Raw genomic sequence first — 25,407 nt, forward strand, 5'->3', positions numbered from 1 at the left:
GCCGGCCCATTTAGCTTGGATAAGTGAGACTCTACTGTATTACTATTCCAAGTATGGGCAAACTTGGGCCCTCCAGGTGTTTTGGACTTCAACTCCCACAATTCCTAACAGCCTGCCAATGAGCCGTCTCATTGGATGGGAAGGGAGAGGGGGCGGGGCTTCCACTCGTGCCCGCCTCCCACTCCCCCCTCCCGCCGGGTTTTTTCCTCCCGTGATGCTCCGCGCGCCTTGCTGGCAGTTTAAACCTGGGCCGGCCAATGGGGAGCGCGCTGGGCGGCGGCGTAACGCTCCGGCTCCAGGTTTGAAATCCTCGAGGAAGGCGGAGGAAGGAGAAGGACGTCTCCCGAGCCCGGGCCGGATCCCGCTTTGGTGCGTAAAATAAGGCCCCAAAGCGCAGGAAGGAGAAAGGAAGGAAAGGAGGAGAAGAAGGGAAAGAGAAGGAGGGAAGAAAGAGAGGCGTCTTGGCTTCCTCCTCGAGTGGAAATCTTCGAAGTTTGGGGAGGATCGGGGCCGGGAAACTGCGCCCAAGAGGCTCCAAACTCGACCCAACTTTGGTGCGTAAAAGCGCACAAAGCAAGAGCCGAGGAAGGAGAAGAACAGAGAAGGAGAAAAGAAGGGAAAGGAGGGCGAAGTTTCTCAGAAAGGAGGATAAAGAAAGAGAAGCGTCTTGGCTTCCTCCTCGAGTGGAAATCTTCGAAGTTTGGGGAGGATCGGGGCCGGGAAACTGCGCCCAAGAGGCTCCAAACTCGACCCAACTTCGGTGCGTAAAAGCGCACCAAACCGAGGAAGGAAAACAGAAGAAGAGAACAGAAGGAAGGGAAAAGAAGGTGAAGCATCTTAAAAGGGAGGAGAGAAGAAAGAGAAGAGTCTTGGCTTCCTTCTGGATTGGAAACCCTCGAAGTTGGGTGAGGATCGGGGCCGGGAAACTGTGCGTAAAAGAGGCACCAAACTCGACCCAACGTCGGTGCGTAAAAGCGCTCGAAACCACCAAGGAACCAAAAGGAAAGCAGAGAAGGAAAGGAAAAGAAGGCGAAGCTTCTTAAAAGGGAGGAGAGAAGAAAGAGAAGAGTCTTGGCTTCCTTCTGGATTGGAAACCCTCCAAGTTAGGTGAGGATCGGGGCCGGGAAACTGTGTAAAAGAAGCACCAAACTTGACTCAACTTTGGTGCGTAAAAAGCGCACAGAACAAGAACAGGGAAAGAGAAGAAGAGAAGGAAGGGAAAAGAAGGCGAAGCATCTTTACAAGGAGGTGGGAAGCAAGAGAGGCGTCTTCACTTCCTTCTGGATTGGAAAACTTCCAAGTTTGGCGAGAATCGGTGCCGGGAAACTGGGCCAAAGAAACACCAAACTTGACTCAACTTTGGTGCGTAAAAAGCGCACAGAGCAAGAAGAGAGGAGCTTCTTCCAAAGTAGGAGGGAAGAAAGAGTAGTGTCTTCGCTTCCTTCTTGAGTGGAAACCTTCGAAGTTTGGCGAGGATCGGGGCCGGGAAACTGTGTAAAAGAAGCACCAAACTTGACTCAACTTCGGTGCGTAAAAGCGCACAGAGCAAGAACAGGGAAGCAGAAGAACAGAAGGAAAGCAGAGAAGGAAGGGAAAAGAAGGCGAGGCATCTTTACAAGGACGTGGGAAATAAGTTAAGCGTCTTCACTTCCTTTTGGACTGGAAACCCTCCAAGTTTGGCGAGGATCGGGGCCGGGAAACTGTGTAAAAGAAGCACCAAACTTGACTCAACTTTGGTGCGTAAAAGCGCACAGAGGAAGGAAGGAAGGAGGAAAGAAGGAGAAACATCTGGGAAAGAAGGAGAGAAGAAAGAGTAGAGTCTTGGCTTCCTGAAAAGAAGGAGAAGCATCTTCCAAACGAGGAGGGAAGAAAGAGTAGCGTCTGCACTTCCTTCTTGAGTGGAAAACTTCGAAGTTCAGCGAGGATCGGGACCGGGAAACTGTGCGCAAAAGAGGCATCAAACTCGACTCAACTTTGGTGCGTAAAAGCGCACTGAGCAAGAACAAAGAAGGGGAAAAGAAGGAGAAACATCTGGAAAAGTAGGAGAGAAGAAAGAGTAGTGTCTTCGCTTCCGTCCGAATTGGAAATCTTCGAAGTTTGGCGAGGATCGGGGCCGGGAAACTGTGCGTAAAAGAGGCACCAAACTAAACCCAACTTTGGTGCGTAAAAGCGCACCAAAACTTGGCACCATGAGCGCCGCGGTGGCCGGCCGGGCTGCGTCTTCCTCCGCCAAGGAGGCGGCGGCCAAGGCCGCGATCCCGGAGGTGGTGCAGGACCCCCGGAGCAAGCGCCGGTACCGCCTGGGCCGCTTCCTGGGCAAAGGGGGCTTCGCGCGGTGCTACGAGCTGACGGACACGGCCTCCGGGGAGGTCTTCGCCGGGAAGGTGGTGCCCAAGGCGCTGCTGCTGAAGGCGCCGCAGAAGGAGAAGATGTCCATGGAGGTGGCCATCCACCGCAGCCTCCTCCACCGGCACGTGGTGGCCTTCCACGGCTGCTTCGAGGACCCCAACTACGTCTTCGTCGTCCTCGAGCTCTGCAGGAGGAGGGTGAGCTTTTCTGGCACTTTATATGACTCTGCGCCGTGTCTAGGCAAACTTGGTCCCTGGAGATGTTTTGGACTCCAACTCCCACCATTCCTAACAGCCTCAGGCCCCTTCCTTTGCCCCCTCAGCCGCTTAAGCGAAGCCATTGATCTGGCCCCCATGGCACAAAGGCATAAGAGGGTTGGGCTAAATGGCCCAAGGGGTCTCTTCTTCTCTTACAACCATTATTATTATTATTATTATTATTATTAACATTGAGGCTGGGTGGCCATCTGTCAGGGATGCTTTGCTTGTGCTTTTGGTGCACAAAGGCAGAAGGGGTCTCTTCCAACCCTCTTTGTTGTTGTTGTTGTTGTTGTTGTTATTAACATCAAGGCTGTATTTGTTCCCGTTTTGGTTTTTTTTTTACTTCAAAATGAGGCATGTGCAGAGTGCATAGGAATTTGTTCATAGTTTTTTTTAAACTCTAGTCTGGCCCTCCAACGGTCTGAGGGACCGTGGACTGGCCCCCTGTTTAAAAAGTTTGGGGACCCCTGCTTTGGGGTATCTCCTGCACTTTCAGAATATGAGCAAGTAGCCTCTAGTCTTGTGCAGAGTGTTTACCTTGTGTTTATAAGGGGGCTTAGCTTTCCTTAGTGTGTACTTTTCTTCTCCAAACCAACAGCTGCCTCACTGTGTTGCAAACTCTGTTCAATCCCACCAAGGACAGTGTGACCAAATGGAACTTCCAGCAAAGAAGAAGCTCCATTCAGTTCCACATTCATTGGTGGCTTTGAGTGAGAAAAGAAGCCAAATAACCCGCATATTTCGCTTGGATGCAAATCCTTCTTATGTCAGGAGAGCTTATGAGTCTTGCATTTTAAAAGTCAGGCTGGATCTGTTTTAGGAGCGGTGCCTGGGTTTCCTGGGAACAGGAGAAGCCGCGCCAGAAGCAGGCATTGGTTCCCTGTTTTGAAAACTCAACGGCTGGCCGCCCTTTGAAATGATCTCCATCAGCTGATTGGCTCCGTGTCCATACCAGCCACTTATTCCTCTTTCATGCCTTGTTAACTGTCCTGCTTTTCTCTGATGAGTCTTGGAGTTTTAAATTTTTAAGAAAGGAGGGGCTCAGAATTCTCAGAACTCATTTGGAGAGAGTTGGAAAGCACTTGCCAAACTGGAAACCCCAGGCTGGTGCAACTTCTGCAAATCATCAATCCAGAAAACAAACTTCCCCAATCTCATGTTGGAGATTGTGAGTTGCATTCAGCTAAACTAAGAGCTGGGAAAACTGGGTGAAAATCCTGATGAAACTGACATCTCCTTTGAAGAGAGGAGGCCTGTTGGGAAATCCCTCTCAAAGGAGAAAAATGAGGGTCTCCGTCTCCTTTCTAATTCCTGGACTTTATTATAGTAGTATTAGTATTCTTAATATTATTAGTAACTAGCTGTGCCTGGCCACGTGTTGCTGTGGCGAAGTATGATGGTATGGGAAATAAAGTACAGTAGAGTCTCACTTATCCAACATAAACGGGCCAGCAGAATGTTGGATAAGCGAATATGTTGGATAATAAGGAGGCATTAAGGAAAAGCCTATTAAACATCAAATTAGGTTATGATTTTACAAATGAAGCACCAAAACATCATGTTAGACAACAAATTTGGCAGAAAAAGTAGTTCAATACGCAGTAATGCTATGTAGTAATTACTGTATTTTATTTATTTATTTATTTTTCAAACTTATATGCCTCCACTCCCCTAGGGCTCGGAGCGGCTTACAAATTTATGAATTTAGCACCAAAATATCACGATATATTGAAAACATTGACTACAAAAATGCGTTGGATAATCCAGAATGTTGGATAAGCGAGTGTTGGATATGTGAGACTCTACTGTACTGAGGAATTGGTGGTAGTTAAGGTAAAGGGTAAAGGTGCCAGCCTGTTTATGTTGGATAAGTGAGACTCTACTGTAATTTTAATCTTATATTATCTGCTTAGAACTGGATTATATGAGGCCCCTTCTACACAGCTGTATAAAATGCACACTGAAGTGGATTATATGGCAGTGTGGAGTCAAGATAATCCAGTTCAAAGCAGATAATATGAGATTATAAATGGGTTATATAGCTGTGTGGAAGGGCCTTGAGTCTACACTGCCATATAATCCAGTTCAAATCTGATCTGTATTTTATGGGCAGTGTGGAAGAGGCTTAAGTGAGGCCTAACTCTGCCTGTCCCCTGGGCTGAGTGGGTTGCTAGGAGACCAAGTGGGCGGAGCTTAGCCTTCTAACTGGCAGCAATTGGATAATTAGGCAGCGGACAAAACAACAAAACTAAACACCCCACAAACTCAAAAATTGACAGCACAACCCCTCATCCACGCCTCTGGGTTGATACAACAAAAAGAAAAGAAAAATATTTTTGTTGTATCAACCCAGAGGCGTGGATGAGGGGTTGTGCTGTCAATTTTTGAGGTGGTGGGGTGTTTAGTTTTGTTGTTTTGTCTGCTGCCGTGATTCCATCACTCTTTTATATATATATAGATTTACATCCCACCTTTTCCCCATTATTGGGATTTGTTAAAAACCAGAACATATATAGAAAAGATTGTAAATACAATTCCAAAGTTTGGGAGCAGCCTCCGAGGTGGCCCCGTCTCGCTCCCTTTTCCCCTTTTGGCTTCCTTTTCTAATGGTGGGTCTTTCCGGTCCTCTTCCCACTCCTTTTAGTCCCTTTTGGAACTGCACAAGCGGCGGAAGGCCCTGACGGAGCCGGAGGTCCGGTACTTTCTGCGCCAGATCATCCTGGGCTGCCAGTACTTGCACAGCAACCGGGTCATCCACCGGGACCTCAAGCTGGGCAACCTCTTCCTCAATGATGACATGGAGATCAAGATAGGTAAGGCTTGAAGAGTCTAGGTAAGGGCTGGTGTCAAATAATACGATCCCATCCAAGGGGCTTAAATGTCTTCAACTGACCTAGTTAATGCCAAACCTTATTTTTAAAGACCTATAATATAATAGTAATAATAACCAGTGAGCTGCTGAACTTGCTGACCAAAAAGTTGGTGGTTCGAATCTGGGGAGTGTGGTGAGCTCCTGCTGTTAGCCCCAGCTTCTTCGAACCTAGCAGTTCAAAAACATACAAATGTGAGTAGATCAATAGATACCGCTCCGGTGGGAAGGTAACGACCGGTGTCATGCCTATGGCCACATGACCTTGGAGGTGTCTACGGACAACACCGGCTCTTCGGCTTAGAAATGGAGATGAGCGCCCAGAGTCGGACACAACTGGACTTCAAAGTCAAGGGGAAAACCTTTACTTTTCATTATTATTATTATTATTGTTATTCGTGGCTATGGCTCACGAATGGGACACTGAAGAAGGAGACAGAAGGCCTGATCCTTGCAGCCCAGGAGCAAGACATCAGGACAAAGGCAATTAAAAATCAGCTGATGACCCAAAATGCAAACTGTGCAAGGAAACCGACGAAACCATGGATCATATCCTCAGCTGCTGTAAGAAAATTGCACAGACAGACTACAAACAGAGGCACAACCATGTGGCGCAAATGATTCATTGGGACTTATGCCTTGAGCACCACCTCCCAGCAGAAAAGAACTGGTGGGATCACAAACCTGCAAAAGTATTGGAAAATGAGCACGCAAAGATACTGTGGGACTTCCGAATCCAGACTGACAAAGTTCTGGAACACAACACATCAGACATCACAGTTGCGGAAAAGAAAAAGGTTTGGATCATGGATGTCGCCATCCCAGGTGACAGTCGCATTGACGAAAAACAACACGAAAAACTCAGCCGCTATCAGGACCTCAAGATTGAACTTCAAAGACTCTGGCAGAAACCAGCGCAGGTGGTCCCGGTGGTGATGGGCACACTGGGTGCCGTGCCAAAAGATCTCAGCCGGCATTGGGAAACAATAGACATTGACAAAATTACTATCTGCCAACTGCAAAAGGCCACCCGACTGGGATCTGCGCGAATCATCCGAAAATACATCACACAGTCCTAGACACTTGGGAAGTGTTCAACTTGTGATACGAAATCCAGCATATCTATCTTGTTTGCTGTGTCATACAATAATAATAATATATTTTATTTATATTCAGCTCTGTCTCTGTCTCACCAAGGAGACTCAGGGCTCAGAACACGCATATGGCAAGCATTCAATGCCGTTATACAATTAACAACAATACACAAGCAGAGATAAAGGTATTTCCCATCTCATTTCTGGCGTCCACGGGCGGATGCTGTCGCTCCATCTTCTGTGCCAAAGAGCTTTTTGTCGTCATTAGACGTCCTCCCAATCGATGTCCTTAAAGGCGCTTTTTATTACCTCCCCGCTAAAAACGGTACCTATTTATCTATTCACATTTCTGCTTGTCCCCCTTTGTATTGTCTTTATAATTCCCCCGTAGGGATACTGCAGGGCCTATCATCCACACCCTCGCTCTTCCACTTTGGGGCTTGGAACCCACACCAAAAGCTTCGGCTGCTTTCTCAAAAGCCAAGGTGTGAACCAGGATTCAGTGTTGGCTGGGGATTCTGGGGATTGCAATCCCAACAGGGCACTTTTGGAGCAGGGCAATGGTTTTTTTTAAAAATTTATTATTATTTATTTATTTACAGTATTTATATTCCACCCTTCTCACCCCGAAGGGGACTCAGGGCGGATTACAATGAACACATATATGGCAAACATTCAATGCCAACAGACAAACAACATACATTAGACAGACTCAGAGGCATTTTTAAAACATTTTTCCAGCTTCACGATTCCGGCCACAGGGGGAGCTGTTGCTTCACCGTCCAGTAGTGGCTGTACTTCCTCATTCCTTTCCTCGTGTTTTGCTGGCAGTTTTATGGTGTTGTAAATTAGCCTCCCACATAAAGCATCCCTAAATTTCCCTAAGTGACAGGTGCAACTGTCTTTCGGGGCCGCATAGGTCAACAGCAAGCCGGGGCTATTAATGGTCAGAGGCTTAACCCGACCCGGGCTTCGAACTCATGACCTCTCGGTCAGTAGTGATTTATAGCAGCTGGTTACTAGCCACCTGCGCCACAGCCCGGCCCCTTTTTTCTGGTCTTTCAGAGTCTGGATAGATGGCGGCCCCTTCTACATCCAGATTATCAAAACAGGTAATCCATATGATCTGTTTTGTGCTGGATTATGAACCCTAAAAGGGGCCCTGGTGACGAAGTGAGTTAAAGCACTGAGCTGCTGAACTTACAGACCGAAAGGTCCCAGGTTCAAACCCCCTGAGTGGAGTGAGCACCTGCTGTTGGCCCCAGCTTCTGCCAACCTAGCAGTTTGAAAATATGTCAATGTGAGTAGATCAATAGGTACAGCTCTGGTGGGACGGTAATGGCGCTCCATGCATAGGTACCGCTCTGGTGGGACGGTAATGGCGCTCCATCTGCTAGGTGGGCTGATGAGCTGGGGCTGACGTCAAGTGCTCACCCTGCTCCGAGCTCGAACTGCCAACCTTTCGATCAGCAAGATTTTCTGCAGCACAGCGGCCCAAGAGGAAGGACTAAATAGAGTTTGTTCTTGATCTTTCTTGCAGGCGACTTTGGCCTGGCCACCAAAGTGGAGTACGAAGGGGAGCGGAAGAAGACCCTTTGTGGGACCCCCAACTACATTGCCCCCGAGGTCCTGGGCAAGAAGGGCCACAGCTACGAGGTGGACATCTGGTCCCTCGGATGCATCATGTACGTACGCATGACACGTGCATGGACCAACCATGCCTCCTTTGCCACACAAAACTGGATGAAAATGCTGAGCATAAGTTTACTCACAGCTCCTTCATGCTCTCCTGACGTTTCGCCCACATCTATGGCAGGCATCCTCAGAGGTTTTGAGATATATTGGAAAATAGACTAGTGAGGGTTATATATCTATGCCTGCTATAGATGTGAGGGAAATGTCAGGAGAGAATGCTTCTGGAACATACAGCCCGAAAAACTCACAGCAACCCAAGGATGAAAATGTTTTGCATGATAAACCTTGGCTTATCTGCTGCTCGGGCAATATTCATTGGTTTCTTTTTGTAGGTACACCCTTCTGGTTGGCAAGCCACCGTTTGAGACCTCGTGCCTGAAGGAGACCTATATTCGAATCAAGAACAACGACTACACCATCCCACAGGTACGGTCCAGACCTGAAATACGTGGTCTTTAAAGCAGCTCCAAAGAAGAAATTCCAGACCTCTCCCGAAGTCACAGTTGAGTTGAAATTTTGATGAGAACAAAGGCAAGAAAACAATAGACTTTCGAGATGATAGATGGGTCCCAAGGGCCAGCTAGCTCAACCCATGTATCTGTATATTATTATTATTATTATTATTTTATTATGACAAAGCAAACAAGATAGATATGCTGGATTTCATATCACAAAATCACAAGTCGAACACTCCCCAAGTGTCTAGGACTGTGTGATGTATTTTCGGATGATGCGCCCAGATCCCAGTAAGGTGGCCTTTTGCAGTTGGCAGATCATAATTTTGTCAATGTCTATTGTTTCCAAATGCCGGCTGAGATCTTTTGGCACGGCACCCAATGTGCCGATCACCACCGGGACCACCTGCACTGGTTTCTGCCAGAGTCTTTGAGGTTCAATCTTGAGGTCCTGAAAGCGGCTGAGTTTTTCCTGTTGTTTTTCGTCAATGCGACTGTCACCTGGGATGGCAACATCAATGATCCAAACCTTTTTCTTTTCCACAACTGTGATGTCTGGTGTGTTGTGTTCCAGAACTTTGTCAGTCTGGATTCGGAAGTCCCGCAGTATCTTTGCGTGCTCATTTTCCAATACTTTTGCAGGTTTGTGATCCCACCAGCTCTTTGCTGCTGGGAGGTGGTACTTGAGGCATAAGTTCCAATGAACCATTTGGGCCACATAGTTGTGCCTCTGTTTGTAGTCTGTCTGTGCAATTTTCTTACAGCAGCTGAGGATAAGATATTATTACTTGTAGTGATCTTCTACCTACCATGAGCATTTATGCCCGCTTATCTGGTAGTGTAGACTGTTATACAGTGGATTATCTAATTTGATGAGAACAAAGGCAAAGAAACTACAATAATAATAGACTTTAGAGATGATAGATGGGTCCCAAGGGCCAACTAGTTCAACCCGTATATCTGTGCTATTGTTATTATATTATTATTCTTCTACGTGATCCCTGCTTCTTCTCTCTCAAAGGGGACTTAAGGTGGCTATTTCACAAAAGCATACAAGTAGTAGTAGTACTTGTAACTCAGGTTGCTCCTGACACTGAAAAAAAATACTTTTCGTAATATCCTACTTCTCTCCCAAAAGAGATTGAAATGAAGGAATTATTATTATTGCTGCATGTAGTTACCTCTCACTTCTTTCCGAAAGGAGATTCACTCAGGCCCCTTCTACATTGCTACATAAAATCCAAATTATCTGCTTTGAACTGGATTATCTGGTAGTGCAAACTGTTATAAAGTAGATTATCTGATTTGAGTGTAGAAGGGGCCTCAAAGTGGCCACTTCCCAAAGGCAATGTTGCTATTATTATATGTATTTATGTATTGTATTTTATACATTACTAGTTATGCCCGGCCACGTGTTGCTATGGCGAAGTCTGGTGGTATGGGAAATAAAGTATTGAGGAATTGGTGGTAGTTAAGGTAAAGGGTCAAGGTTTCCCCTGACATTAAGTTTAGTCGTGTCTGACTTTGGGTGTTGGTGCTCATCTCCATTTCTAAGCCGAAGAACCGGCGTTGTCCGTAGACTCCTCCAAGGTCATGTGGGATGACTGCATGGAGCGCCGTTACCTTCCCGCCGGAGCAGTACCTATCCATCTACTCTCACTTGCATGTTTTTGACGTTCTGCCGGCCTGTATATGTTGGATAATTGAGACTCTACTGTATATTTATAATCTTACATTATGTGCTTAGAACTGGATTATATGAGGCCCCTTCTACACAGCTGTATAAAATGCACACTGAAGTGGATTATATGGCAGTGTGGACTCAAGATAATGCAGTTCAAAGGAGATAATATAAGATTATAAATGGGTGTGTGGAAGGGCTTGGAGTCTACACTGCCATATAATCCAGTTCAAATATGATAATCTGTATTTTATAAGTAGTGTGGAAGAGGCCTAAGTGAGGCCTAACTCTGCCTGTCCCCTGGGCTGAGTGGGTTGCTAGGAGACCAAGTGGGCGGAGCTTAGCCTTCTAACTGGCAGCAATTGGATAAAAACAATTATTGCTCTCCCTCTAATTAGGACTTTATTTTTCTTTTCTTTTTGTTGTATCAACCTTGAGGCGTGGATGAGGGGTTGTGTTGTCAAATTTGGAGGTTGGGGGGTGTTTAGTTTTGTTGTTTTGCTCGGTGCCAGGATTCCATCACTCATTTATCTATACAGTAGAGTCCCGGTTATTTGACATAAACGGGCGGGCCAAATGTCGAATAACTGGATCTGACGGATAATAGGCAGGCCCTATTATCCAGCAAGCTGGTTGAAGGAAGTGTCCCGGGCACATTGCTAGGTAGCTTGCTATCTACCTAGCAACGCGCAGGAGCGCTTCTGCTCCGCCTCTTGGGAGGTGCCCTGCGCGTTGCTAGGTAGATAACAAGCTGCCTAGCAACGTGCACAGGCGCTTCGCTAAGCCGAGTGCTCACCGCTCCGCCCCTTGGGAAGCGCCTGTGCGCGTTGCTAGGTAGCTTGCTATCTACCTAGCAACGCGCAGGAGCGCTTCTGCTCCGCCTCTTGGGAGGTGCCCTGCGCGTTGCTAGGTAGATAACAAGCTACCTAGCAACGTGCACAGGCGCTTCGCTAAGCCGAGTGCTCACCGCTCCGCCCCTTGGGAAGCGCCTGTGCGCGTTGCTAGGTAGCTTGCTATCTACCTAGCAACGCGCATGGGCGCTTCTCTGCTCACCGCCCTGCCTCTTGGGAGGTGCCTGCGCGCGTTGCTAGGTAGATAGCAAGCTACCTAGCAACGTGCATGAGCGCCTCCCAAGGGGCCTGGGACGTCGGATAATACGGAGTGTCGGTTAACCGGAACTCTACTGTATAGATATCTCGCGTTTTCTCTCAAAGGAGACTCAAAGTGGCTGAATGTACAATGTATATATTTATACAAGCTCCAGCCTTCATCCTCTTCCTTCTCCTGCAGAACATCAACCCAGTGGCTAGCAGCCTGATCCGGAAGATGCTACGCTCGGACCCGGCTGCCCGCCCCACCGTGGATGAGATCTTGGGCGAGGAGTTCTTCACGGCCGGCTACGCCCCTTCGCGGCTGCCCATCACCTGCCTGACCATGCCCCCCAGGTTCTCCCTGGCCCCCACCGGCCTGGACCTCACCACCAGGAAACCCCTCACCGTGGTCAACAAGGGTGAGACCCGAGGGAGGGAGGAAGGAAAAGCGGGCGGAGAGGGGCCAGGTTTACAATTCAAAGAGTTACAGAGTTGGAAGGCACCACTGTCCAACAGCTCTAATGAAAACAACAGTACCCAGTCTCTGGGCAGATATGTCTTTGGGAATAAATGGCAATTATAACCTTATTGAAAAGGAAAAATGATGTCATATCCGTTTGGCAAATGTGAATCTCCATGAACATATGGAGATCACCTTTTGACAACCACGAGTCAAGAAAAGCATGACTTTGTTAGGAGTCAACCCTTTGAACAAGTGATATTTATTAATGGCACACAGGTAACTCAGTTGTTAAACTGAAGAACCATTATTTATTTATTTTATTTACAGCATTTATATTCTGCCCTTCTCACCCCGAAGGGGACTCAGGGCGGATCACATTACACATGTAGGCAAACATTCAATGCCTTTTAACATAGAACGAAGACAAACATACATAGGCTCTGAGCGGGACTCGGACTCATGAGCTCCTGGTCAGAGTGGTTCATTGCAGTTAGTTGCACTGGCTTGCTCTCCCGCCTGCACCACAGCCCGGGCCTCTTTGAACCATGTCTTTGAACTGCCAAATAAAGACTTTCTGTATATATTTCAGATTTCAATATAAATGTCAAAATCATACGTAGTATGATTTTTTACATAGGATTTGTGCTACATTAGAACAGGAGTTGGGAATCATCCTGTACTACTCAAGTCTAAATGTAGTTAGATAGATGATAGAGTTAGATTGAGGAAATCCTTTCCCTGTTTCCAAAGCATGCCTAGACAGGCTTTACAGTGTTTCACTCTATCCTGTTTACGTCACATCCCTTACTTTGAAGTTAGTGGAAATGTGAATCTTTAGGGACACTAACTTCTCATTGGTCAGAATGTCTTTTATGGCCCCAATAAACTTGACCATGAGGTTGGAACCATTTTGGTTAATTCTTCTCCCTTTGTTCTTCTAGCTAACAAGAAGCATCTTGCTGTCTCTCCTGTCAAGATGTAACTATGTAGATGTTTGTTATTTTTCCACAACAGAAGGCAGCACTGTCCAACAGCTCTAATGAAAATAACAGTACCCAGTCTCTGGGCAGATATGTCTTTGGGAATAAATGGCAATTATAACCTTATTGAAAAGGAAAAATGATGTCATATCAGTTTGGCAAGTGTGAATCTCCATGAACATATGGAGACCACCTTTTGACAACCACGAGTCAAGAAAAGCATGACTCTGTTAGGAGTCAACCCTTTGAAAAAGTGATATTCATGTAATGGCACACAGGTAACTCAGTTGTTAAACTGAAGAACCATGTCTTTGAACTGCCAAAGAAAAACTTTCAGATTTCAATATAAATGTCAAAAATATGTAGTATGATTTTACATAGGATTTGTGCTACATTAGAACAGAAGGAGCCCCGGTGGCGAAGTGTGTTAAAGCGCTGAGCTGCTGAACTTGCAGACCGAAAGGTCCCAGGTTCAAACCCTGGGAGCGGCATGAGCGGCTGCTGTTAGCTCCAGCTTCTGCCAACCTATCAGTTTGAAAATATGTAAATGTGAGTAAGTAGATCAATAGGTACCACTCCAGTGGGAAATAACTGCTCCATGCAGTCATTTTCGTCACATGACCTTGGAGGTGTCTATGGACAACGCCGGCTCTTCAGCTTAGAAATGGAGATGAGCACCAACCCCCAGAGTCGGACACGACTGGACTTAACGTCAGGGGAACCCTTTACCTTTACCTAGAACAGTAAAGACAAATACAGTACAGTTCCGGTTATCTGACATAAAGGGGCGGGCTGAATGTTGGATAACTGAAACAAGGGCTATCCCTCCGGCAAGCTCCCTGGGGCACAGGGCCTGGCACGTTGGATAATACGTTATGTCAGATAACCTGACCGCCACTGTATCACTTAAGAAAAATAAACATTAAACAGTAAATAACAAAAAATAAATAAAATAAGGTGTAAACACTAAACGAATCTGGGAATCTGCTGTTGCAACACATCCAATGAAGTGGTTTAAACCCAGCATAAAAAAAGATTAGGAATAAGTACGTTCAAGTCTATTTGGAATACACGAAGCTCATTCCAGAATAAAGTTATTATATTATTATTACTATCTATATATGTAAAAGGGTAATGAAATTTCAGCCTAGGACAAAACAACAAAACTGCATATCCCAGAAACACTAAACTTGGCAGCACAACCCCTCATCCATGCCTCTACGTTCATACAACAAAAATAAAATAAAAAGAAAATCCTAATTAGAGGGAGAGGAATAATTGTTTTTATCCAATTGCTGCCAGTTAGAAGGCTAAGCTCCGCCCACTTGGTCTCCTAGCAACCCACTCAGCCCAGGGGACAGGCAGAGTTAGGCCTCACTTAGGACTCTTTATTATAATAATATTATTTTAATTGTATATTTATATTACATGTAATATTACTAATAATAATATTGCAATATAGTCGTATAGTACAATATAATAGGGGCCCCTGGTGGCACAGTGTGTGAAAGCGCTGAGCTGCTGAACTTGTGGACCGAAAGGTGCCAGGTTCAAATCCCGGGAGCGGAATGAGCGCCCTCTCCTGCCAACCTAGCATGCCAATGTGAGTAGATCAATAGGTACCGCTCCGGTGGGAAGGTAACGGCGCTCCATGCAGTCATGCCGGCCACATGACCTGGAGATGTCTATGGACAACGCTGGCTCTTCGGCTTAGAAATCTAGATGAGCACCAACCCACAGAGTCAATCACGACTGGACTTAACGTCAGGGGAAACCTTTACCTTTTTTTACAATATAATAATATATAGTGCTTATATTGTGCTATACTAATAATATAATATATTGTATGTATATATAACTTGTAAGCCGCCCTGAGTCCCCTGGCACCGAGCAAAACAACAAAATTAAACACCCCCCAACCTCGAAATTTCACAACACAATCCATCATCCACGCCTCGAGGTTGAAACCACAAAATATCACATCACGAACCTCCACAGGCCCTAAAAAACCCCAAAAACCGGAACTATTCAGTGCAATTCCAATGGGCCACAGCAACGCATGGCAGGGCACAGCTAGTAAATAAATAAATAAATAATAGTCAAGGTGGCCAATTGGAACATTCACACTTGCCTCAAACAGGCAAGAGTTCTTTCTCCCACCCTGGACATGATGCCACAGATGCTGGCCATGAAACTCCACTTGCCGGTTTCCAAAAGAACTCACAACCTTTGAGGATGCGTGCCATAGATGCAGGTGAAACATCAGAAGAAAATAGGGTTGTTGTATGTCTTTCTGGCTGTATGGCCGTGTTCCAGAAGTATTCCCTCCTGACGTTTCGCCCACATCTATGGCAGGCATCCTCAGAGGTTGTGAGGTATGGATCAGAAGAAAATACTTCTGGAACATGGCCATACTGCCCCGGAAAATGCACAGCAACCCAGTGATTCCAGCCATGAAAGCCTTCGACAACATGATGTGCAGTAATTTTGTTGTGTGGCTCAAAAAGTACACTGTGTGAGGCTCACTTGAGCCCCTTCTTTCCCGATCCAGGTCCGGAGAGCCCTGCGCTGGAAAAGGTGGCAGCCGAGAAGGAGGAGGAGGTGGCCCTGAGGGAGACCGGGGAGACCACCGACGGGCACTTGGCCGACCTGCTCCGGCAGCTGACCCTGGTGAACGCCTCCAAGCCCTCCGAAAGGGCCACCATCCGGCAAGGTGAAGTGCCTGGCAATGGTGGGGGAAATGGGCGGTGATCCGGCACGATTCCCTCTAGTAATCTTTCCGTTTTGCTTCCAGAGGATGCCGAGGACCCAGCCTGCATCCCCATCTTCTGGGTCAGCAAGTGGGTGGACTACTCCGACAAGTACGGCTTAGGTGGGTGTAAAGAAGTTTGTGTTTTTATTTTGGTGTATAGATGTCATGTTTAATTGCATTTTAAAAGTCATGTTTAATTGTATGTTTAAATAGGTAAGTATTAGTTACCAGTGCGTGGGGGATGATAGCCAGCTCAGCATTCTGAGGCAGGTTGCCTAAGTACGAGGGCGGAGCCAACCGCCATTTGGAGAAAAAGGAGGGGATAAGAGTTTAGTGTGTAATCGGAGGAATTGCAGTTAAGACTGATTCTCAGTGAAGGGATCAGGGTGGCTCAGATGGTTGATTTTGAGTCAATTTAAAATAAGTTTGGTGACTTATTTTAAGGTAGTCTGTGTTCTGTTGAAGCACAGGAAAGACTGATTCTCAGTTGGAGGATCAGGGTGGCTCAAATGTTTGATTTTGAGTCAAATTAAAATAAGTTTGGTGACTTATTTTAAGGTAGTCTGTGTTCTGTTGAAGCACAGGAAAGACTGATTCTCAGTTGGAGGATCAGGGTGGCTCAAATGTTTGATTTTGAGTCAAATTAAAATAAGTTTGGTGACTTATTTTAAGGTAGTCTGTTTCCAGATAAGGAACAGATAGGCTTTGATTGAAATTCACAGGGTGACTGCCGGTTAAAGCAGTAAAGAAAGAAGTAACATTTTTAAGAAGTTTGAAACACCTCAATATAGCTTTGCAACTGTTAGTCCAGGTGTCTCTAAAAAGAAGTTACTGTAACCATTAAGCTTGTGCCTGAATAAACGTGTTATTGATCTTTTTAACATCTCCGTCTCTGGAATCTATATTACCATCAAAAGCAAACAAGAAAGAAAAATAAAATTTTAAAATGTCTCCTCTCTAAGTAGCCAGTGGCTATATCATCCCATAGTGGTGGCAAGAGTTGATAATCCCCTTAACATCTGTTGGCCGCATTATAAACATCCTTACATCTGGTGGCAGCTTTTAAATAAAACATCTTTACAATTGGTGGCAGCGGTGGGATTTCAAGATTCCCCCTTGCCTAGAAGAGTCTCAGTCGTTCATAGACCTCTTTACAGTGGGTAAGAACAAACTCTGAGTCTGAGGCTGCTTATTCTTGACTTTGGGGTCGCTTCCTTCACCCATTGTGGCCATTGGATCCTGTAGCCTGAAGCTTCCACTCATGTACAATCTCTGTGGGCCTCCCTTCCTCCCCACATGCTTCTTATGTGCTGGGAAAACGGACCCATGAGTCCCAAATATATTTCTCATTCATGTTAAGGGTAGTGTGGATATTATTATTATTATTATTATTATTATTATTATTATTATTATTATTATTGACACAAAGTATGACACAGTGAATGAGATATATATGCTGGATTTCGTAACACAAAATCACGTCGACCACTTCCCAAGCATTTAGGACTGTGATGTATATTATTATTATTATTATTATTGTTATTGACACAAAGACAGAATACAAAACAGCAAACGAGATATATATGCTGGATTTCGTATCACAAAATCACAAGTCGAACACTTCCCAAGCGTTTAGGACTGTGTGATGTATTATTATTATTATTGTTATTATTTTTATTGACACAAAGACAGAGTATGACACAGCGAACGAGATATATATGATGGATTTCGTATCACAAAATCACAAGTCGAACACTTCCCAAGTGTTTATGACTGTGTGATGTATATTGTTGTTGTTGTTATTGACACAAAGACAGTATGACACAGCAAACGAGATATATATTCTGGATTTCGTATCACAAAATCACAAGTCAAACATTTCCCAAGTGTTTAGGACTCTGATATATTCTTGTTGTTGTTGTTGTTGTACAGGCTACCAGCTCTGTGACAACAGTGTCGGCGTGCTCTTTAATGACTCCACCCGCCTCATCCTCTATCAGGATGGCGACAACCTCCAATACATTGAACAGAACGGCTCTGAGTCCTACTTCAACATCCGCTCATACCCGGAGTCCTTCAACAAAAAGGTCAGTCGGTTACTGATAAAGAGGACGGATTAGGAGCTGCAAAAAGCCTTCCTGGATTGGGCTGTGGCGCAGCTGGTTCGTAGCCAGCTGCAATAAATCACTATTGACCTCACGAGTTCAACGACAGCCCGGGTCGGATTGAGCGCCCTACCATTAAATAGCCTAGCTCGTTGTTCACCTAAGCAACCGAACAACAGTTGCATCTGTCAAGTAGGAAATTTAGGGAGGCCAATTTAACTAATGTACATCACCATGCAAAAAAAGTCCAGCAGCGTGCAGAAGAATGAGGAAGTACTCCATCAAGGACTCGGTGTCACAGTGGATGATGAAGCCAAAGCTCCCCCTGTGGCTGGAATTGAGCATACCTTCATGAAGCCGGAAGTTGGAAAATGTTAAATTGCCTCTGTGTCTCTATTTGTATGTCATATGTCTAATGACATTGAATGTTTGCCATTGTAAACATTGTGCATTGTAATCCGCCCTGAGTCCCCTTCGGAGTGAGAAGGGCAGAATATAAATACTGTAAATAAATATCTATTGATTTATTTATTTACTCCATTTATATCCTGCCCTTCTCACTCCGAAGGGGACTCAGAGCGGCTTACAAATAATATTTACATACAATGTATTATATTATTACTATAGTACAATATTACCATTATATATTACTATATTAAACTATACCACTATACTGTAATATTATTAGTAATATTACATGTAATATATAATATACTAGCTGTGCCCGGCCACGCGTTGCTGTGGCTAATTATGGTGGTATATATTACAGTAGAATCTCACTTATCCAACATTTGCTTATCCAATGTTCTGGATTATCCAACGCAGTCTGCCTTTTAGTAGTAAATGTTTTATAGTCAGTGTTTTAAATTCATTGTGATATTTTGGTGGTAAATTTGTAATACAGTAATTACTACATAGTATTACTGTGCATGGAACTACTTTTTCTGTCAAATTTGTTGTATAACATGATGTTTTGGTGCTTAATTTATATAATGATTACCGAATTTGATGTTTAATCGGCTTTTCCTGAATCCCTTCTTATTATCCAACATATTCACATCCCACGTTCTACCGGCCTGTTTATGTTGGATAAGTGAGACTGTACCGTATATTTATAATCCTATATTATCTTCCTAGAACTGAATTATATGATGCCCCTTGTACACAGCTGTATAAAATGCACACTGAAGTGGATCATATGGCAGTGTGGACTCAAGATAATGCAGTTCAAAGCAGATAATATAAGATTATAAATGGGTTATATAGCTGTGTGGAAGGGCCTTGAGTCTACACTGCCATATAATCCAGTGCAAATTAGATAAGCTGTGGAACAGGCCTAAGTGAGGCCTAACTCTGCCTGTCCCCTGGGCTGAGTGGGTTGCTAGGTGACCAAGTGGGCGAAGCTTAGCCTTCTAACTGGCAGTAATTGGATAAAAACAATTATTCCTCTCCCTCTAATTAGGACTTTATTTTTCTTTTCTTTTTGTTGTATGAACGTAGAGGCAGGGATGAGGAGTTGTGCTGCCAAGTTTAGTGTTTCTGGGATGTGTAGTTTTGTTGTTTTGTCCTAGGCCGAAATTTCATTACCCTTTTATATATATACATAATTAATCTTATTATCTTGTATTATTAGTGTTATATTGTATTACATTATATTATTATCAATATATTATATGTATGTACAATATATTATTATTTATTATTTTAAATATTAGAATTATATCATAATATACTAGCTGTGCCCGGCCACACGTTGCTGTGGCTTATGGGAATGCTTTGTTGGCCCGGTGGAATAGCAGTGAATAGCCTTGCAGCCTCAAAAGCCTGAACCCTGGCTGTACCCCGGCACCATTGTGGCCGAGGGGGTTGCTAGGAGCCAAAGTGAACGGGGCCTAAAGGGGGCAGGGGATACCCTTCTGACCAGCAACCAGGGCTAAAAACGGCTCTTCCTTGTTCTCAAATTTGGACTTTATTTTCCAGGTTTTTTGTTTGAAAGACATAGATTGGATGACTATGTCTTTTGTGGCCAAATTTGGTGTTATTTGGTTCAGTGGTTTTGTTGTTTACTCAGTCCTACAAACGTACATTGCATTTATATATACTAGCTGTGCCCAGCCATGCGTTGCTATGGCGAAGTATGGTGGTATGGGAAATAAAGTATTGAGGAATTGGTGGTAGTTAAGGTAAAGGGTAAATACAGTAATTACTACGTAGCATTACTGCGCATGGAACTACTTTTTCTGTCAAATTTATTGTATAACATGATGTTTTGGTGCTTAATTTGTATAATGATTACCTAATTTGATGTTTAATCGGCTTTTCCTGAATCCCTTCTTATTATCCAACATATTCACTCATCCAGCGTTTTGCCGGCCTGTTTATGTTGGATAAGTGAGACTCTACTGTATATTTATAATCTTATAGAAGTGGATTATATGAGGCCCCTTCTACACAGCTGTATAAAATGCACACGGAAGTGGATTATATGGCAGTGTGGAGTCAAGATAATCCAGTTCAAAGCAGATAATACAAGATTATAAATGGGTTATATAGCTGTGTGGAAGGGCTTTGAGTCTACACTGCTATATAATCCAGTGCAAATTAGATAATCCGTGGAAGAGGCCTAAGTGAGGCCTAAGTCTGCCTGTCCCCTAACTGGACCCTGGCTGTCCCTTGGCTGAGTTGGTTGCTAGGAGACCAAGTGGGCAGAGATTAGCCCTCTAAACTGGCAGCAATTGGATAAAAACAATTATTCTTCTCCCTCTAATTAGGACTTTATTTTTCTTTTCTTTTTGTTGTATCAACCTAGAGGCATGGATGATAGGTTGTGTTGTCAAATTTCGAGGTTGTTTTGTTGTTTTGTTGGTCGCCGTGATGCCATCACTCATCTATATATATAAAAGAGTGATGGCATCATGGCAATTCACAAAACAACAAAAGTACAGGCCCCCCAACCTCAAAATTTGACAACACAACCCATCATCCACGCCTCAAGGTTGATACAACAAAAAGAAAAGAAAAATAAAGTCCTAATTAGAGAGAGAGCAATAATTTTTTTTATCCAATTGCTGCCAGTTTAGAGGGCTAATCTCTGCCCACTTGGTTGCCTAGCAACCAAGGGACAGCCAGGTTTCAGTTAAGGGACAGGCAGATTTAGGCCTCATTTAGGCTTCTTCCACAGTTTATCTAATTTGCACTGGATTATATGGCAGTGTAGACTCAAGGCCCTTCCACACAGCTATATAACCCATTTATAATCTTATATTATCTGCTTTGCACTGGATTATCTTGACTCCACACTGCCATATAATCCACTTCAGTGTGCATTTTATACAGCTGTGAAGAAGGGGCCTCAGATAATCCAGTTCTAAGCAGATAATATAAGATTAGAAATATACAGTAGAGTCTCACTTATCCAACGTAAACAGGCCGGCAGGATAAGTGAATATGTTGGATAATAAGAAGGGATTCAGGAAAAGCCAATTAAACATCAAATTAGGTAATCGTTATACAAATTAAGCACAAAAACATCATATTATACAACAAATTTGACAGAAAAAGTAGTTCCATGCGCAGTAATGCTATGTAGTATTTACAGTAGAGTCTCACTTATCCAACACTCGCTTATCCAACGTTCTGGATTATCCAATGCATTTTTGTAGTCAATGCTTTCAATATATCGTGATATTTTGGTGCTAAATTCATAAATCCAGTAATTTCTACATAGAATTACTGTGTATTGAACTACTTTTTCTTCCAAATTTGTTGTCTAACATGATGTTTTGGTCCTTAATTTGTGAAATCATAACTTAATTTGATGTTTAATAGGTTTATCCTTAATCCCTCCTTATTATCTAACATATTCGCTTATCCAACATTCTGCCGGCACGTTTATGTTGGATAAGTGAGACTCTACTGTATTGTATTTACAAATTTACCACTAAAATATCACAATGAATTTAAAACACTGACTACAAAAACATTGATTATGAAAAGGCAGACTGCGATGGATAATCCAGAACATTGTATAAGCGAATGTTGGATAAGTGAGATTCTTCTTTAATATGAAATAATTACTGGGATAGAATAATGCAGAACAATATAATCTCTAAAACCAGGACAGTAAATAAACAGGGGAATTCCACACAGGAAACAATCAGGGCCAGCTAACACCTCCCAACAAAGTATTCCCATCATCAAAGTCTGGAAAATCCTCTGTTTTCTCAGGGCCACAGACAGTAGAAGCACATAAAATATCGCAAACAACATCACTCTGAAAACAAGGGAATTCCAGACAGGAAACAATCGGGGCCAGCTAACACCTCCCAACAAAGTATTCCCATCATCAAAGTCTGGAAAATCCTCTGTTTTCTCAGGGCCACAGACAGTAGAAGCACATAAAATATCGCAAACAACATCACTCTGAAAACAAGGGAATTCCAGACAGGAAACAATCAGGGCCAGCTAACACCTCCCAACAAAAAATTCACTCAGGGAGGAAACAGCCAGGCTTTAAAGCTGCAAGGCCATTACATCCTAATCATTTTTCCTAATTGCAGCATTCATACTTGCCTCCAACAAACAAAAAAAACCAATCAGAAATATTATATATTCACAACCTTTAGGAAATAATATCCCCTGATGGCGCAGCGTGTTAAAGTGCTGAGCTGCTGAACTTCTGGACTGAAAGGCAGCAGGTTTGAATTGGGGGACCAGAGTGAGCCTTTACTGTTAGCCCCAGCTTCTGCCAACCCAGAAGTTCAAAAACATGCAAATGTGAGTGCATCAATAGGTACTGCTCTGGCGGGAAGGTAACGCCGCTCCATGTAGTCATCCCACATGACCTTGGAGGAGTCTACGAACAACGCCGGCTCTTCGGCTTAGAAATGGAGATGAGCACCAACCCCCAGAATTAGACACGACTGGACTTAATGTCTGGGGAAAACCTTTACCCTTTACCTTAACTACCACCAATTCCTCAATACTTTTTTTCCCAGACCACCAGACTTCGCCATAGCAACGCGTGGCCGGGCACAGCTAGTTTATATATATATATAGATTGATTATATTGTAAATTATATAAATACATTCCTGCCTGAATGGACAGGACTGGCCCCGGAGCCCTGTGTTTCCCAAAGCCCTGACCCTTCCTTCTGCTCTCCTTGCAGGTGACGTTGTTGACATACTTCAGCAACTACATGAGTGAGCACTTGCTGAAGGCCGGCGCCAACATCACCCCGAGGGAAGGGGACGAGTTGGCCCGCCTGCCCTACCTCCGGACCTGGTTCCGCACCCGCAGCGCCATCATCCTGCACCTCAGCAACGGCACCGTCCAGATCAACTTCTTCCAGGTGAGGCCCGGTGGGACCTTTCCTTCCGCCCCCCTTCCCAAAAAAACAAAACACACTCCCCTTTGGCCTGGGAGTTTAGAGAAGAATAGATATAGAGTAGATCTTCTATTCCACTGTGTCACAAAATTTGAAACACAAAATCTGTTCCTGGTTTGAAAGGGCTATTTCCTGTTTAATTGTGCGGTCCTTACTCTGAAAGTAGTTGTTATACTCCAGAAACTTTATTTTTGTAGCTGGTTGAATGGGTTGAGACTCGATGGTTGAATTGGTTGAGATTCAGATTGAGCGCCACACCATTAAATAGCCTATCTCGTCGTTTACCTAAACAATCCGAAAGATTGTTTACCTAAACAATCCGAAATTTAGGTACCGCTTTATGCGGGGAGGCTAATTTAATTAATGTATGACACCATTATAAAAGTCCAGCAGGGTGCAGAAGAAGAACTAGAGCAAAATGTGCTCCATCACCCAATGCATTCCTATGGGGGCTCAGCCAATGCATTCCTATGGGGGCTCAGCCAATGCATTCCTATAGCAGCTCACCCAATGCGTTCCTATGGGAGCTCGCCCAATGCATTCCCTATGGGGGACTCGCCCAATGCATTCCCTATGGGGGACTCGCCCAATGCATTCCCTATGGGGGACCCGCCCAATACGTTCCCTATGGGGACTCGTCCAATTTATTCCCTATGGAGACTCGCCCAACGCGTTCCCTATGGGGGCTCACCCAATGCATTCCTATGGGGACTCAGCCAATGCATTCCTATGGGGACTCACCCAATGCATTCCTATGGGGACTCGCCTAATGCATTCCCTATGGGGGACTTGCCCAATGCATTCCTATGGGGGGGCGCCCAACGCATTCCTATGGGGGGCCGCCCAACGCATTCCTATAGGGGACTCACCCAACGCATTCCCTATGGGGGGCTCGCCCAATGCATTCCTATGGGGGCTCACCCAATGCATTCCTATGGCGGGACACCCAACGTGTTCCTATGGGGGGGCGCCCAACGCACTCCTACGGGGGCTTGCCCAATGCATTCCTATGGAGACCTGCCCAACGCATTCCTATGGGGGCTCAGCCAATGCATTCCTATGGGGATTCCTAGCTGGGATTTTTGGGAGTTGTAGGCCAAAAACATCTGGGGACCCCAGGTTGAGAGCCACTGCTATAACCCCATTTCTCCTGGATGGCCATCTGTCAGGAGGGCTCGGATGGTGCCTTCCTCTATTTCAGATGGGCTTTTCCAAATCTATTGATTCCGTGAAGCTTCTAATGTCTGTTAGGCCCCTAACCCCCCGCCTGCTTTGTCTCCTTCAGGACCACACCAAGGTCATCCTGTGCCCCTTGATGGGGGCCGTGTCCTACATCGACGAGCGGCGGGGCTTCCGGACCTACCGCCTGAGCCTGCTGGAGGAGCAGGGCTGCTGCAAGGAGCTGGCCAGCCGCCTCCGCTACGCCCGCACCATGGTCGAGAAGCTGCTCAGCTCCAAGTCCGGGGCCATGGCCTGCCCCAAGCCCCCCGCAAACTAGACCTCCCGGGCGGCAAAACGGCCTCTGCCGCCTCCCGTGGGAAGAAGGGCTCTTCCTTGGACTGGAGAACCAAACGCTGCTGTTTCTGTTTCCGAAAAAGGATCTGTTTCCTCCTGTTTTTTCGGCTCCCGCTCGCCTCCATAGTAGCCGGACCCCCGTGCATTATTTCTATATGGGGTTGGGGGGTGAGCCTTCCTTCAAGCCTTCCCTGTCTTAACGTTCCTGTACGTGGTCTTGGTTTCGTCGTTCTCGAGTCCACACTTTTTAAAAATATTGCATCAAACCGAAATATCCGTTTCCTGCCCTCCCCCTTTTTGTACTTTATTCACTAACTAATAAAGAGAATTCTCACAATTGTGGGTCCATGGAGGTTGACGTGGCTTTTCTGGTTTGAAATCTTAAGACCAATGGTCGTGAAATTTGGGGACAGAAGGGGAATTTCAGTTGCAGGGTTCAAAATTAATTGCCTTATCTGACGTAGAGCAATATACGAGACTTTCTCCTATTCCATACAGTAAGAAACAGCTGCTATTATTATTATTATTATTATTATTATTATTATTATTATTATTATTATTATTAAAAAATTATAATAATAAATATATAATAAATAAATTATAATATAATAAAATATAATAATAATAATAAAATATACAGTAGAGTCTCACTTATCTAACACTCGCTTATCCAACAGTCTGGATTATCCAACGCATTTTTGTAGTCAATGT

The 25,407-nt window shown here is 44.7% G+C and overlaps 1 protein-coding gene across 1 annotated transcript; it reads left to right on the plus strand.

Annotated features, from left to right (window-relative positions):
• The first annotated feature begins 1,393 nt into the window (after positions 1-1,393).
• On the plus strand, positions 1,394-25,033 carry plk1 (polo like kinase 1). Its single transcript, XM_062964270.1, has 10 exons — positions 1,394-2,546; positions 5,254-5,422; positions 8,113-8,257; positions 8,600-8,693; positions 11,694-11,913; positions 15,489-15,650; positions 15,732-15,809; positions 17,622-17,776; positions 22,963-23,145; positions 24,467-25,033. The coding sequence occupies exons 1-10, from the start codon at positions 2,190-2,192 to the stop codon at positions 24,677-24,679; spliced, it is 1,776 nt and encodes a 591-aa protein (XP_062820340.1). The 5' UTR covers positions 1,394-2,189; the 3' UTR covers positions 24,680-25,033.
• The last annotated feature ends 374 nt before the right edge of the window (positions 25,034-25,407 follow it).

This window comes from Anolis carolinensis, unplaced genomic scaffold (genome assembly GCF_035594765.1).
Source record: "Anolis carolinensis isolate JA03-04 unplaced genomic scaffold, rAnoCar3.1.pri scaffold_13, whole genome shotgun sequence".
NCBI lineage: Eukaryota > Metazoa > Chordata > Lepidosauria > Squamata > Dactyloidae > Anolis > Anolis carolinensis.

Excerpts from the sequence above, each read along its gene's own strand:
- plk1 (XM_062964270.1), top strand. The coding sequence starts at position 2,190 with ATGAGCGCCGCGGTGGCCGGCCGGGCTGCGTCTTCCTCCGCCAAGGAG. Across the intron at positions 8,258-8,599 it reads TGGTCCCTCGGATGCATCAT|GTACACCCTTCTGGTTGGCA; the intron begins GTACGTACGCAT and ends TTCTTTTTGTAG. Across the intron at positions 23,146-24,466 it reads TCCAGATCAACTTCTTCCAG|GACCACACCAAGGTCATCCT; the intron begins GTGAGGCCCGGT and ends TGTCTCCTTCAG.